The sequence below is a fragment of the Desmodus rotundus genome, chromosome 9, assembly GCF_022682495.2.
Source record: "Desmodus rotundus isolate HL8 chromosome 9, HLdesRot8A.1, whole genome shotgun sequence".
In the NCBI taxonomy this organism is placed as follows: Eukaryota; Metazoa; Chordata; class Mammalia; order Chiroptera; family Phyllostomidae; genus Desmodus; species Desmodus rotundus.
Window position 1 is genome coordinate 80,665,403 of NC_071395.1, and position 15,985 is coordinate 80,681,387.

Genomic DNA, 15,985 nt, shown 5'->3' on the forward strand with positions numbered 1-15,985 from the left:
ACACTCAAATCTCTCCTTTTAATTTTAGGAAACTCATGAGGAAGTAGTTATTCAGTTCCATTATCCTTGCCAGTACTTTTGTTTGAAAGAAAGAACATGTTATTTCATTAACTAATGGGTTCAAATGAATATGGGTTTAGATTTATTGAGATTAGATTTTGCTACATATAATTTTAAAATTCCAATATAATAATAGTGGCGCTGTTTTTCATTTCTAAATTTGGGGACATACCAAATTGCTTCTTCTTATTCAAAGATTATTATAAAATTCTCAAAAAGAAAAAAGGAACATTTTAATATATTTGAATTGTAACAAACTGTCCTTATGCTTTTAGAAATTCTCATGAAATAAAATAATAGTATATTACTATTACTCCAAAACTAATTTTTATTGGCTTAAGTATTTGTTACAACTTATTTTAGATATTATTCAGACACATGACATTTTAGATAAGTCTTCTGTTGAGTCAGGAATTACAGCTATTTACGCAACTGTTATAAACTGGACTAAGTACTAAATTCATTTGCATACTCTATTGTGAACCACCTGCCCTAGGATGTATTGCCCCAACACTCTGTGCAAGGTGTAACAAATTACCTACCAGGGAACAACTGTCCCCTGTCAGTCAACAGTTTGGAAACCCAATCAGATTACCATTATTTCTTAGGTTGATAACATTTGTTGTGCTTATTTGAGACTAAGAGTATTTGAATTACTCTTGGTTATTTAGTTGGTTCTTCAGACTGAATTTCCTGCTGAAAACAGCTAAGAGTACTGAATAAAGTATTTTAAAAGCATGGAAAAGCTGACAAGATGGAAATTGTCAGGTCAAACTCCAAGTGGATCAGTTCCTTCTCCTACCTCCTCACCCCTTTTCTCTCCATGTTGCCAAAACTCAGTTATTTGTTCTCTAGAATGTTCCTCATCTGGATTTATCTGTTTGCTTTCTTGTGAAGATTTGTTTTCCTATTCCCCATATTTCCTATAAATGGTTCCTAACAGCATTAATGTAATTATTTACTTGTATTATCCTAAAGTAGTTTCAAAATAATACCAGTATTGCTACAATTAGATTACAGACTACTGAATAACGTTTAAAATTTCTGTGCGGCTGTTTGTTCTTAGAATATATTTCACCAAGGATGTATAGTCAATTCTTATTCTAATGCAACATGAAATACTCATTTTCTCTATATTTTTATGTCATCAACTTTACATAAAGTTAGGTTCATTTGTTTCAGTTCGTCATCAGTTTTTAGGGACTGCTTAAGTCAAAACTGTACAACGAGGTATATTCAGAGAAATCTTGCTTCTGTATTCCCTCCTCCCTCTTCTCTTCGTACTCCTGTTGGTGACTGTTTTTGGTTGTTCCTTATCTATTTCTTTTTGCAAGCATACAAAAATATGTATGTATTATATGTGCTTATCTCCTTATATAAGAGGTTGCCTACTAAATGTACTGTTACACATCTTGTTTTTAATTTTTTAATATATCTGAAATATATATTCCGTATATATTATACTTTAATAATATATACGGAATATATCTGATATTCCATATCCGTGCATAGGGATCTTTCTCATTCATTTTATGATGCATAGTGCTGCCTTTGAGAGTGCCCGCGGTTTATTCAGCCAGGCCCCTATGGTGGACATCCGAGTTGTTTCCAGATTTCTGCTATTATAAATAATGCCGCAGTGAATACTCTTGCTTGTAAGTTATTTCATTTTTTGCCCTATGATTCTTCGAAAAGATTTCTAGAAGTAGGACTGCTCTGTAAAAGGGAAAATGAATTTGGAATTTTCCTGGTTATCACCTACTTCCTCTCAATAGATATTTTGCAGCCTAGTCCTGTAGAGCCTCACTGTAGACTTTGTTGTTGAGCTTTGGATTTATGTCAATAAGCGTAATAGTATTTCAGTGTAATTTTAAGTGCATCTCATTTATTATGAGGACGGTTGTATATCTTTATATAAGATTTTAAGGATATTTGAATTTTTTCCTATTGTGTTGTGGGTCTTTCCCACCCCCCTCTGTATTCAGGAGGCTTTTCAGATTTTAGAGATAGTGGCCCTTTGACTTAAAGTTGCGGGTGGTTTTTTGTTTGTCATTTGTGTTTTGACTTTATTATGGTGACTCTTTGTATGTTTGTTTTTGCCATTTAAAGGTTTTATATAATTGGAGTTTTCTTTTGATTGCTTCTGGATTTTGAGTCTCAGCCAAGGACGGTTTTTCCCACTTCCATTTTAAAAAGGAATTCACTCTTATTTTCACCTATTATTTAGACAATTTCATTTTTAATATTTGGATCTCTAGTCATTTAGTGTTTATTCCAATGTAGTATGATGTATAGATCCAGTTTTATTTTTTTGAATATATATGCAATTGTCCCAGTACTTTTCCCCACTGACTTGAGATTGGAGTTTATTTGGGGGCTTTCCATCTGTCCCATTGATCTGTTTGTCTGATGACCTACCAGTATCACAGAGTTTTAGTTATAGGTGCCCAAATATTTTGCTACTTGACTTTTTGATCAGAACTAGGTGCTAACAACAATTACAGGTCACCCTCATCAGATCATTGTATCCCCACTACCTACACTGAATAGAATACATATGTGATGCATGTTTGTTGCAACAAATGAAGTAGGTGCTCTTTGGTCTAATTATTAGTGAAAAGAGTGCTGAACGAGGAGTCAGGGAACAAATACAGCATTTTTTTTTAAATCCTCGCCCCAAGGCACGCTTATTGATTTTAGAGAGAGGGAAACATCAGTTGGTTGCCTCTTGTATGTGCTCCAACTGGGGATCGAACCTGCAACCTTTCAGTGTACGGGACTATGCCCCAACCAACTGAGCACCCAGCCAAGGCCGAACTCGGCTTTTGATACCACTTCTGAACAACTCGCTTACTCTCTCAGGGCCTATTTTTTCAGCCGTTAACAAAAGGGGTTCAGCTGGCCAGTTGTCAGGGTTGTTTCTGAATCTGGTTAATGCTGATCTGGTGAGAGCGCCCCTGCTGTGTGGTGTGTAATTCAGTCTGTTTTTAATTACCCTGTGCCTTTTCCTTTTACCACATTCATGAAATAAACTTTCTCTTCTGGGTCCTGGTTCTTTAATCTTTGTTGTAAGTTTTTCTTTGTTCCAAATTTTTTTTTCTCTCCTATATTTCTTTTATTAGCTTGCTTTTTTTTTTTTCTGCTGCTGATTAAGCAAGAATAGCCACTGTTTGGCTGCTCTGCTTCCACTGACCTCAGTTGGGAAAAATTGCATGCAGTAAATAGGAATTATTTTCCCCCTGGCAGAGAATTTTTTAAACAAAAAAACAAAACCCAGCTGCTAACAGTAGTCTGTTTTATTGTACAAAGAACAGAAGGAGAATAGCTGCCTGTAGTGTTTGAAGAAATCAGCCAAGACGATGACCAGATTGTCAGTTCTTAATTTATTTATGAGCCTTGGTCTTTCCTTATATTTTCCCATACCCATCCTTTAAGAGATAAGGGAAGAAGTTGACGAAAAAGAAGAGCAAAAGTGTAGAAAGAGCTGGTTAGGTAACAATTTTATATGTAAAATGAGAAAGATTATGATGGTTTAAGGCACGTTTAAGTCTTGACCAAATATAAAAACATGTCTTACTGTAACAAGAATACTTAAAATTCAAACGAATAATAGGAAACTCTTAAACTCCTGATTGCTGCTAGTACCTTAAAAATGCAAAGTTTGAAAAACACATGAAAGAAACCTTTTAATGTGGAAGACCGAGGAGAACCAACATAGTATGACAGTAAAGCAGCTCGAGGAAAATACGCAGCTCAAGGAAGTATTTCTGCAGATAATCAGTTTTAATGGTCAGTAAGGGATGGTTTAAAAGATTTAAAGAGAAACATTGTATATAAAAATTCAACGTCCAAAAGCCTGCTAGTTTTTGTTGAAGATGGAACTTAGTTTTTTGAACACTATACTACAAATAAATACTATATTTTCTTCAGAAAAATCCAGAACTACGAGAGCTTCCAGCTTCACCAATAAGGCCACCACACTTCATCCTAAGTGACTGTTTCCGCAGGAGTTCGGGTGGGGGAAGGAGAAAGAACACAAGCTTGTGGGGCAGAGGAGTGCTTCTGCAGGCACGCTCTGACGTCTGCACAAGCACAGGCCAGCGAGCACTCAACACCTTGACTTTGACAAGGAGCGGCGCATCCCTACTCTGATAACTCAGGTTTATTACTTGTCAGATAATGGATAAAAGATTAAATTCTGGGCCCTGGCCAGGTAGTTCAGTTGGTTAGAGCATCGTCCCCAATATGTCAAGGTTGTGGGTTCGATCCCCAGCCAGGGCACACATAAGAAGCAACCAGTGAATGTATAATTAAGTGGAACAACATATCAATGTTTCTCTCTCTCTCAAATCAGTTTTTTTTAAAAAGATGAAATTCTGTATAAAAAAGGTAAAGAATTTTTAGTGTTTAAATGTAAAGTATGAGTTTCATAAAAGTTGAGAACCATCTGCATTTCAGTACAATCTGTTTTTCTTGGAAAAAATCATCCAAATTTGAAATGAAGCCATAGGAGGGTGTTTTTTTTGGTTTGTGTTTTTCTTTTTTTTCCTTTGTAAGATTTCATTTTGCTTGGGTCCTTAAGGTGTGTAAAGAGGCTAGTTTCAAAATTTTGCTTCTCTAATAAGACGGAGTAAATGTCTCCAACCCAACCCCCAACTTTGATATTTTAATATGTTTGCTTTACTACTTCCAGTGAAAGCTAAAAGGAAATTTCTCTATTTACAAACATGCATTTTAATCACTCATCCCTATGAATTTAGAATATTCATTAGAGGTATTAATTTAAAACTAGGAGTTTTATTTAAACTTGCAGTATGACCCTGGCTGGTGTGGCTCAGTGGATTGAGTGCCAGCCTGCAGACTAGGGGGCCATCAGTTTGATTCCCAGTCAGTGCTCATACCTGGGTCGTGGGCTAGATCCCCAGTTGGTGCTGTGTGAGAAGCAACCACACATTGATGTTTCTCTCTCTCTCTCTCCCTCTCTCCTTTCCCCTATCTCTAAAAAATAAATAAAATCTTTTAAAAATAAATAAATAAAACTTGGAGTATGTATTTAATTTTTCATTTCCTCCACCTCAGGCTTTGAAATGGAAAAATAAAATTTTATTTATTCAAGGTAACTTGTTACATAGCTTTCCAGGAAAAAAAAATCTATTGAATGATACTAAGTATACACAGATTCTTTTCAAAATGGTTAAGTTATTGACACATTTATATGCGATCCACATATGTAAAATATACTCTACATAAAGTTAGATGCTATAGCCAGTAAATAGATCACTGTTATATATTAAAAAAAAAAATAAGTTTCACCATGCACATGGGCTTTGAGCAGATTTCAGATAGCTCCTGAATAAAAATAAAAATTGGCTACCAGTTGCCATTAAGTATATTTCACCATATGAAGAAAAACAAAAGAGTCCTTTGAAAAGGATTGAAAATCAGCTAAAAAGCAAGCAGTAATATCTATAACAGTTCTTCAGGTGGGGGCGGCAGGGGTTCATTGAGATCTTGATCAGCATTAGGAGGAATTGAGATCTCCTGACATTGGATCTCATTGTTGGAATCTTCCAGGGTTTTCATAAAATCTTCCGGTGGTAGGGGCAAATTAAGTGAGTCAGGGGGAGGTGGAAATGACTGTTTGAACTCAGAATTATGATCTTCACAAACTTGATCGAGACGGTCCAGAGATGGGGGGAGACTGGGGGAATCATTGGGAATAGGAGATAAAATTGTCACTGCGGGTTTGTCAGATTGGTTTCTCTCCTCTCCTTCCAAATCGAGAAGTTGAGGAGGTGGTGGAGGCAGGTCTGTGTCATCTGAAGAAGAAACAGCAGTGCCGATTGTTGATCCACCAGCACTCTCCTCTGATGTACCATTTACTTGATCTTTTATTTTCTCTGTCGGGGAGTTGTTGGAATCTTCAATGTTTTCGCTTGATTCAAACAACTTAATTTCTAAGTCATCTGCTAAAAGTGTGTTTTTATTTGGTCTCCAGGCCATAAGTGAAATAATTGATGTACGCTTTGTGGGTGCTTCATTTTCTCTGATGTTATCGAGACATATATCAGGGGTTTCACCATCAGCAAATGGAGACCTGCCTGCCCAATTTTGATCATTTAAAACTGGTTTTCTCAAGCACTTGCATAGTATTATCATCATTGTAGCTACCAACATGGAAACCAGAATTACACCAACTATTATGGCAGCTATGTAATTATAATCCGTTTTAGGTGGGGTTTGTTTGTCACTGGTATCTCCCGTGATGAATCCTGGTGTAAAACTAGGTGGCCTTTCGTTGGCTGGTGGTGTTGGTTGTATGGATGGAGTTTCCATAGTCGGCGGTACGGGTTTTCTAGAAGAGGTGCGGGCAGGTGGCAGTTGCCGAATGGAAGTAGAGACAGACGGTTGCGGGTGTCTGGTAGAAGTATGGGCGAGTGTGGATAGCTGTCTGCCAGAAGTGAACACGGGTTGCGCTGTTTGCTGGGAGGAGGTATTGGCCACCGATGTTGGTTGCCTGGTGGTGTTATAGGCAGGTGGTTGTCCAGCAGAAGTTTGTGCTGCTGGTTTTCCAGAAGAGGTAACTGCTGTTGGTTGTCCAGCAGAAACTTTGGCAGTTGGTGTTGGTTGACCCAAAGGATTCCCTGTTGGGTTTTGAGAATTAGCCAAGACATAGGACACTGATGAGCTAAGTAAAGTAGACTGTGGTTGCTTCTCTGTTGTAATTGCTTTTATCGGTGAGAAAAATGTATTGTTCAGGTGTCCACAAAACAAGATTAAGATGAAATATTTGGGATCCATTTCAGAATGTTTCCTTTTTACCATTGGTTTTATAATGAAAAAAAAAAAAAAAGACAGACAGTTAGGTCTCATTTGGTATCTGGGATAAAGTAGGTAGGTACCTGATAAGTATTTATTATTCCTAATTTAGACTTGATGTACTAAAAGCTAGTGTTGTAAACGACTCTTGAATATAATGTAATTTATCGTACAACATTTGAACCTTATAGACAGCGCTTTCTCTTAACTCTTTCAGAAGATTTGTGCTTGGCCCTGCGGCCCCTCCAGCTTTATTACAGGACAGTCCTTCATTTCACAGCCATACTTCTCAAATACGTAGGCTCTGTGTACCCGTTCCATGTACTCTCTACCTTTTCTCTCTTTAGGAATTGAAGCATATTGTTCCTGCTGCCTTGAAGGACACCAGAAACCATCTATTATTTTATCCAAAGATCTTTTCTTTCTCTCTTTTTTCCCCTCTCTTGACCATATTTGGCACTACTGACTATTCCTTCACCACTTACTACTCAAAGAGTTCTTTGTAATAGTCTTCCTTTCATGTTAATCTCACTACCTCCTGTTTTTCTCTTGCCTCCTAAATATTGGTACTTGTTGTTCAGTCCTCATCTTACCTATTTTTCTTTGATCCTGAATCTGTAAGATTTCAGTTCTCACCTTTATGCCAAAGCTCCCAAACCTACATATCCAGCCCATATATCCTTAATTCTAGTTCCATTTGTATGACTTCTTAGTGGACATTTCCATGTATACATCCCACTATCAACAAAGTCAGCATTTAAAACAGAATTCAGCCCTGGCCACTGTGGCTCAGTTGGTTGGAACATCATCCCATAAACTGAAAGGTTGCGAGTTCGATTCCCAGTCAGGGCACATGACTAGGTTGCAGGTTTGGAACACGTATGAGATGCAACAGATTGATGTTTCTCTCTCACATGGATGTTTCTCTCCCTCTCCCTCCCTACCTGTCTCTCTCAAATCAATAAGCCTGTCCTCGGATGAGGATGAAAAACAAAAGCAACAGACTTCATCTTTGTTTCAAAACTGACTCTTCTCCCAACTTTTCTATTTTTAATAGTACTACCTATATACATTTCTTATGCACAGAATCTATTGTATGAGTAATCTTTGCAATATCATTGGTGTTTAGTACTATATCTTTATGTCAGGACCTCATATTTTTAAAGGATTCTATTCAGCTCAGAGTCTGCAGCACAAACTCCTGAAGTGCGCTTCAAATCTGGATGGGTCTGTCTTACCAGGTGGTCAGGTAGTCCTACTGCGGCTTGACCTTCATCCACTGCATTTATTCATTTATTCATTTATCACAAACATCATCTTTGTGTCAGGCCCTGTTCTAGGTTTAGAAAATACCACAAAAAAAGAGAGAGAGAGAAAAGATTCTAGTTGTAGAAACAAACAAATAATAATGATAATCATTGGATGAGTTTGCTCATGAAGGTATGCAGGAGATACACAGAGGAACTAATCTAGTCTGGGAGGGCTTTAGGGAAGGCTTCTCAGTGTGAACTGAATCTTGAAAGGTCTGTAATTAAGCAAATGAAATGTTCCAGCAAGGGGGACAACAGACCGGCATGTGAACGGAAGGCGTGTATGTGTATAAGTTAGGCAGCGAGGGCTTTTAGTGGGATATGGTAGATGCTCAAACAAGAAGAGTTATTTAAGCTCCAGCTCTACTTCCATCACCTAATTTCCTATCTAACCATGAGAATTAGTCACTTAATCTCTCCTGTTCTCAGTTGTCTTATCTCTAAAGTAAGGAGCCATACTAATACAGTTTTCATCCCTGTGAATAATATTCTTGCTTCACACATCATTAAACAGTGGTAACTGCTCAGTTATTTTTCAACCATAGGGAAAGGAAAATCCCAGTGTTAGATCCTGGTGTATGTGCTTAGAAACTATGGTTTTTCTATGATTCGTAGACCAGTGGGAGAGAGATTTGATGTTCTGTGCAAGGTACAATAAAAGGAGAAGAGGCGCTCCCTCACCTTTTGCAAATAGATTTTCAGTGTATGAGTTTTCTTTGCTTACTCTTCTGCTACTTGGTACACAATAATGACAAATTACCCTATTTTTGTAGGAAAAAACATGTGATTTTTTTTCTTATACAGTCTATTTCCTCTAATATGTCAAGCTTAAATTTAAAAATATTTCTTCTTTAGCTCTGGCTGGTGTGGCTCAGTGGATTGAGTGCTGGGCTGGGAACTGAAAGGTCGCTGGTTTGATTCCTAGTCAGGGCACATGCCTGGGCTGTGGGCTGTGTTCCCTGGTATGAGGTGTACAAGAGGCAACTGATTGATGTATCTCTCACACATCCATGTTTCTCTCCCTCTCTTTCTCCCTCCCTTCCCCTCTTCCTAAAAATAAAATCTTTAAAAATATATATTAAAAATATTTCTTCTTTAAACTGTCCTGCACACTGCTGATGAATTAATCTTCTTAAAAGCACCTATGATCAGGTTACTTAATAGTAACCTTGAGAGTTCTCCATTGCTGTCAACAGTTCTGAACTGAATTTTCTTCCTTCCGGCTTGAAAACTGGTACCAATGCATATCTCTTAACTGAAACTTCTCATTCAGCCAAATGTAACTCTTACGTACTTTGCTAACACACACTTTATTTCCTGATCAAACATTGCTAATTATGCTGTTTTCCACCTGTGTGTGCTTTTTTCCCCCAGACCCATCCTTTTTCCTGCTCTGCCTGCCTATATGAACCTGTCCTTATCTTTCCAACCTCAGCTTGAAGAGCCCTTCTGAAACTAAGTTCTCTGTGACTGGCCACAGCCCAGAGAAATAGTCATTCCCTGAATTCCCCTAATTGTTGTTGTCTTTAAGGTTCTTTAGATAACTCTTCATGTATATGCTTCACTTACACTTCTAATTTCTTAAATAATTGTGTTTATTTTTCATTACTTTTCACATTTCCTTTTTATTATCCTTACTTCCTCAAACAGGATTATAAAGAACCTTGAAGAAGGCAGAAAGAAACAAAGGAAAATGCTTACCTAGAATATACTATGTCCTGTTCTATTCCAGGTGTTTTACACACTTTATTTCATTTAACCTTTAGATGACTATGTGAGAGATAGAAGAATTCTTAATTTACAGGTAAAGAGACACATTCAAATGTGTTAAGCAATTTGCCCAGTGTTCTATCTCTGTTAGTGGCAGACTGGCAGTTTGTACCCATCTGATTTCAAAGCATATGCTCCTTCCGTTGCCCCAGCCTGCATTATGTTTTTCTGTTTTGACACTTACAACAAGGTGCCATGTATGTGAGGAGCCCAGTAAAGTTTATTCCATTCCATTTCACTTTTTCAGTATTTATTAATACTTCTTGCAGAATGTAAACAGAGAAGGTGAGATCCAAGTTATTCAATTCTGTGTTTTATCCATTTTCCAAAAGGTTTAATAGTGAAAGTATTAGAAACTTTGGGCATAAATATGGGGATTTGAATCACTTCTAGATGGTTATCATTTATGCAATTTCTACCTGCTATTCTTAGAGATTTCCACCCCATCTGCCAAGAAAAGGCCTCATCAACAAGTGTTATTCTTCAAAGTTGCCCTTTGGTTTTTAAAAAATGCCATTCAAAGCACTAGAAATACAGGCCATGAATTGTCTTCAGCCAAAAATGTTCTCTTGTGACTTTACTTAAAATTAAAAAAAAAAAAAACCCACATGGTTCCTCTTTTCAATCAGCTAAAATAAAAAGGGGTGGGGGTGGCATTAGGGAAGGAAAGAGCCCAAACAGGAACATAATTGTAAGTCCAGTTTAGTTTGTAAGATCAGTTTTGATAGGTTCATCTCAATATGTGATATTTTTTACTTATCATTTAAGCTTTATGACCATATTAAAGCCAAATTCTATTTTTTGCCTCTCTTGCCCTTTTTTTCACGCTTCAATTAGTTGTCTCCCCTCCTAGGGTCTGCTACATCAGAATGCTTGAATCTATGATAGAATTCTACAGCAATTCAGAAAAGAGCAGGATTTTTTAAAAGAATAAATGGGGGGTATAATAGTGAAGAAACTGACATTTTTCTAGCTCAGAGACAGTGAGGCCAGTGTTATTACCAGTGTGGAAGGCTATTTAATGTATGTGCAGGGTCCTGCAGAAGTGACGCCATTGAGTGTGGTTGGTAGGGTATATGAATGTCTCCCATGTGATAGCAATTTGAACATTTCACCTAAAATGTCATATGGTGTGCTTGAGTGTGATGTTATATTACAGAATTACATGCTTATGATTTTGTAATAAGATTTTTTTATAATAAAAAAGGGGTGTTATTTGTGCCAGACCCTGTATTATAAATATAAATAAATCATGTGTACCTAAAGAATCCACATTGTTTCTGAAGAGATAGAAGGTAGAAAGAGCCATATGGGGCAGGGGAATAAAAAGGAGGAGAAAATGTCAGATAAGATGAAGGGAAGAGAGAATGTAAAGAAATACAAAATAATACAAAAGAGGAAAACAAGGCAAAAATTATAGTAGCTGCAAATATATAGAAAAGGGGAAGCCAACCAAATAAAGAAGGTATTGAAAAGAATAAAAGTTAAGTAAAAAGCTGAAGAAAAAGTGGTGGTTATATAATTAGCAAAAGTTGGGGAAGAATATTAAAGTGGGCAAAATTAGAAGTCGGGGGGAAAAGGTTGCAGATGAAAGAGGCAACCACACAATGCTGCTGCTCTCTGTCGCTGTATTTGTGGTACCCTGAGCCAGCAGAGGAGCTGTCTTCCCAAGATGAAGACTTGAATAACCCGTCTTAAACTCACCCATCTGTCATTTCAGGCTCTCCCTGTCTGCTCTCAATATCCTTAAGGTTCTCCCCACCCCCACCCCACACTTCTGAGAATCATACCCAATCGCACTAAGGAATCTGTGCACATTCTATATGGCATTTTTCTAATGTGCTGCTCAGGCAAATCCCAAATGTGTCTATTTTCATACGGTAATAATTTGCTCATTATTTTAGGTTGGCACTTGGAGGTTTAAGTCTATGATTTTTGTCTTTTGCTTTTCCTGAAAATTTAAAATTTTTTAAAAGAATGAAAAAAATGTTAAGTTGTTTTAACTCAGCATGTTAAAGTGCAGTTACAGTAAAGCAGGAGCCCCATATATTAGACAGATACTCATAAGTATAATGCGTACATACATAAAGGGTGCAGCACTTAAAATTAATGCCATTACGTTGGACATAATAAGAAATATGTCATTGTCTTCTCCAGGGAAACGGGGGTTTGGAGAACATATCCTAGACAAAAAGGCAAGTGTAGGTAGCAGTATCTAAAATAGTATCTGAGTTTCAGTTAGTTTGATACAAGTTACAATATAGATAGAACGGATTAAAAATTAGTACTAGTGTATCTCAAATGAGTGAAGTTAAGCCATAACAGGGAAAAAAACAGCAATTCTATATCTTGAGGAAGACAGAAAGGGAAATTAGCCTTGAACTATGATAGGAAGTATTTGATAGCCATCTTTTATCAATAATAATTTCCGCCATTTTCTGTTCTCCTACTTTACTGAGCACAGTGGTGTTGTGCAGAGAAGTTGGGTAATTTGCCAAAGTGTCGTGGCTCTAAGTAGTGGCACTAGTGCAGAAACCGTGTCAGTCTCGTACCAGAGCCCTTTCCTTCTGTGACAGGTCACTCTGTACAGGCTGCACTGGCTTTCGTAGTCAACTCATGACATAGAAATGCTTTACGAATAAAGGAGATAGGAACTCTCTGGGAAACAGATATGTAAGTAACCTTTGGAGGCAGCTTTTTGTAAAGGGTAGGAAAAGAACTACTAGAGAACCATTTTAGTCCTGTGATTCCGTGAAAATAGTTATGGGAGTTTTGAATGATTAGCCTATAAGCTGACATACTTGATGTTATGTTTAGAAATTGGACATTAAAAAAGGATTAGATTTATATTTAACAAATTTAAATTTATTCAGAATTCATAATTTCCTTCTAAGTAGAATTGTATTGGAATTAGTTGAAAAACACAAGTACTATTAAACTCTAAATTTAGGACCGACCCTTTAAAAGTGTATGGCCAAGGCTTGTGTAACATTTGCTAACGTCTGTCGTAGTTATGTAGCAGAAGCCCAAAGTGGCCTTCCGTCGGGGGGAGTCGTGAGTATTTATGGAATGTTAGTATAGGCTGTCGTCCACTATGAATTTATTATTCCACGATGTTATAAATCTACGTAAACTCTTTGTAACTTTTATTTTGAGGATATTTACTTTGTAATTTCCCAGTTTATTCATTTAGTAGGCACCTTTTATGCCTGTTAGCAATTTTCTGTTATTTACTCTGGCTGTTTTTTTTCTGTATCTATTTTATACTGTTTACTAAAGGCTCAGGTAATGTGACAAATATGTAGATGATATGAATATATATACCTACATTTTATCTTAACAGTTTTGTCTTAATGAACTTTAAAATGAGTGATAATATTTTTTATGTCATTATTACTTAAAAATAAAATTCTATTTGTATAAAAAATAAAGCACATATAATGATGGTAATCAAGTACCTCATCTAATTTCCATCAGCTTCTTTGTAAATTAAGTGAAGATGACCATTCTTACTATGGAAACTAAAGAGGATTTAAAAATACAGATAATTTAACTCTATGAATTATATCATGTACAGGAAAATTTTATAGGAAGCAAATCAAAATTTTTAACACTGTTATTTTGGGGTTGTAAAGTCAGTCATATCTCACAGATCCTACTTTAACTTCTAGCCATTAGCTTTATCAGCCATGGCCGTAGTTTCTTTCTTTGAATTGTGGAACTAAGGTTAGCAAACCCCAGTGAAATTTTATACTATACAAACTTAGGTGAAATTTTTTCTCTAAGGCAAACTCAACACTGAATATTTTTTTAATTCCACACAACAAAAATCACAAAATCTGTTACAGACATCTTTAGACTACCAGAGTTTAAGTTTAAAACACTAATGTCATTTTAGTTTTAAATATATATTTTAAATGAAACAAAGATCAAGCCAGATGGCCTGTGTGAAAGTTTTCTTACCTCCGCTGTTAACTTCTTTTGCAGGATGCTAAATTCTTGCTCTAACTGGACATTTTGGTGATTTGGCTAAGAGAGCAAAAGGGGTGGTTCAGTTTAGATTTTAAATGGTCCCCTAGCGAACTGAAATGGTTTCTGTTGAAAAAGAGGAAGTTTATCAATAGTTGGTTCCGGAAGTGCAATAAACCACAAAATGACTAAGAAATGACTTTAACAGAACTTATTTTGAAACACAATTTGGAACTATATGATTTGAGTGCTTTTAATTAATGTTTGTAAGTAAACACTTGAGGCTCTCTAGTAATGTGATTAGGTATATAATTTAAATATTTAGAATAGAGCCTTAGAGAGCGAATTGTATGTTCTGAGAAACTGTCAGTTGGATTATTACTCATAGTGAGATTTCTTTCGTAAGAAGTGAGTGAGGTGTTTATTCTGTTTACGTATGACTTTAGGCAAGTTGCTGCACTTTTGAAGCACCATTTCCTCCTCTGGAGGAACATTTTTCTTACTGAATTGTTGGGAGGATTAAATAAGATAACATAACATCTGCAACTGTCTCACACACAGTAGGTAGCGGTAAATGTTGATGTTATTTTCTCCAGCATAATTTAGGCAAAGGTAAAAGTATAATTAACTTTTTTTGACCAAATACTTTGCTAAATGATTTTTGAGTTCAAGTCTACAACTCTTGATTATCCACAAAGTAGGTACTTCTAAGTGGAAAAATAAATCTTGGAATTATTTTTTGAATAACTGAGCAAAGTATGTTGAAAAGAGTATGAGTCAGTCGGAATAAAAATTTCTTTGGCCAAGTCACCTTCCAGCCTCTTTCCTCATCTGGAAAATTGAGGTCATAATTTCTAATTTACATATTTATTATGGGATTAAATAGATGTAAAGTGCCCAGCATAGCACGTGTTATAGTAGAAGCAAACAATAAATATTAAGTAGTGTTCTGCTTTCCCCTGGTCACTGAAGCATAACACAGGTTATTAAGACCCAGTTCTTAACTGCAAGGGACTCATAACTTAAAACAAAAAAAAAAAAGTTTTTTTTTAAAGGGTTGTACTATAAAGCATAACGTACTCTAGCAAAGAAAGCAAAATACTATAAATGTTTAAAATCCCTAAGTTAAGTGTATAGTTCATAATACCCATGGGTAAAAAACAAAAATGTTTTTGTTCAAAAATACCCTTTAAAATTTGAACTCAAAACCTATCTTAACCTATCATTTTTAAACATTGTTACGTTTGGAGTGGAACTACTGCTTCTTCATGAGCTGTCATTGGATGGTGTCATTGTGAGGGAGCAAGTTTAACAGCCAAGGTCATGAGCGATGAATTTTCAGTAACCCTGCTGTAGAGGCTCGCTTGTGTTGTGAGAAAATATTTGACCTGTACGTTGAGTATGAAAGAAGTAGTTGCCTAGTTAATTTCTTATTTTTTAAAAGACACTAAATTATTTTAATTTCCTCTAAGTATTTATATGTGACTCTTGATTCGAGGAGTGCTTTCTGTTATCATTATTCCAGTACACAATCTCAGATTTTTAATTTGTGCAAAACAGGGGCTCTGCGCAGTTTCATTTCCAGTCTGGTCCCTTTTACCCCGTGGAACATAGCCTCCTTTCTGTCACCGTGAGGATTCTCTTGCTTTCCTTTTTTACTTTGTTGATGTTTCGATGTATCTGGAATAATATGGTTATGATTTTACTATTTAGAACGTGAATATTTTGACAAATGGTACTAAATTGGTAATAAAGTTGATGCTCTATTTTTTCTTCTCATTTTAAGATGTAACCTAGATCTTTGGGGGCGTGGAACTTAGAAGAAGTTAATTTGATGACGAAGAGCGGTATCACCTAGGGAGTTACGCAGAAGTCACCAATGCCTGGAGCTCACCTCATTCTAATTGAGTCAGGAGAGGGTGGGAGTTGGGCACTGGGGAGCTTTGAAATTATGTCAGGTGGCTCCGGTACACAACCAGGAGGAGAATCGCTAACCTAGAAGGGAGAGTAAGAGTGTGGTCATACTTGGAAAAAATATATGAAATCTTTTCTTAAAT

The 15,985-nt window shown here is 36.4% G+C and overlaps 2 protein-coding genes across 8 annotated transcripts in view; one reads left to right on the top strand and one right to left on the bottom strand.

Moving 5' to 3' along the window:
- The window catches only part of NF1 (neurofibromin 1), a 220,448-nt gene that overhangs the window by 154,014 nt on the left and 50,449 nt on the right, over window positions 1–15,985 (top strand). The window lies entirely within an intron of this gene.
- Window positions 5,142–14,054, bottom strand: EVI2B (ecotropic viral integration site 2B). 2 transcript variants are annotated; one of them, XM_024564786.3, is made up of 2 exons: window positions 13,923–14,054; window positions 5,142–6,874 (listed from the first exon to the last, which is right to left on the bottom strand). In XM_024564786.3, exon 2 carries the CDS (start codon window positions 6,859–6,861, stop codon window positions 5,527–5,529), a length of 1,335 nt encoding a protein of 444 aa, XP_024420554.2. In that variant the 5' UTR covers window positions 6,862–6,874; window positions 13,923–14,054; the 3' UTR covers window positions 5,142–5,526. The 2 variants fall into 2 exon arrangements, with proteins under 2 accessions (XP_024420554.2, XP_024420555.2); XM_024564787.4 differs by lacking the exon at window positions 13,923–14,054 and adding an exon at window positions 8,118–8,202.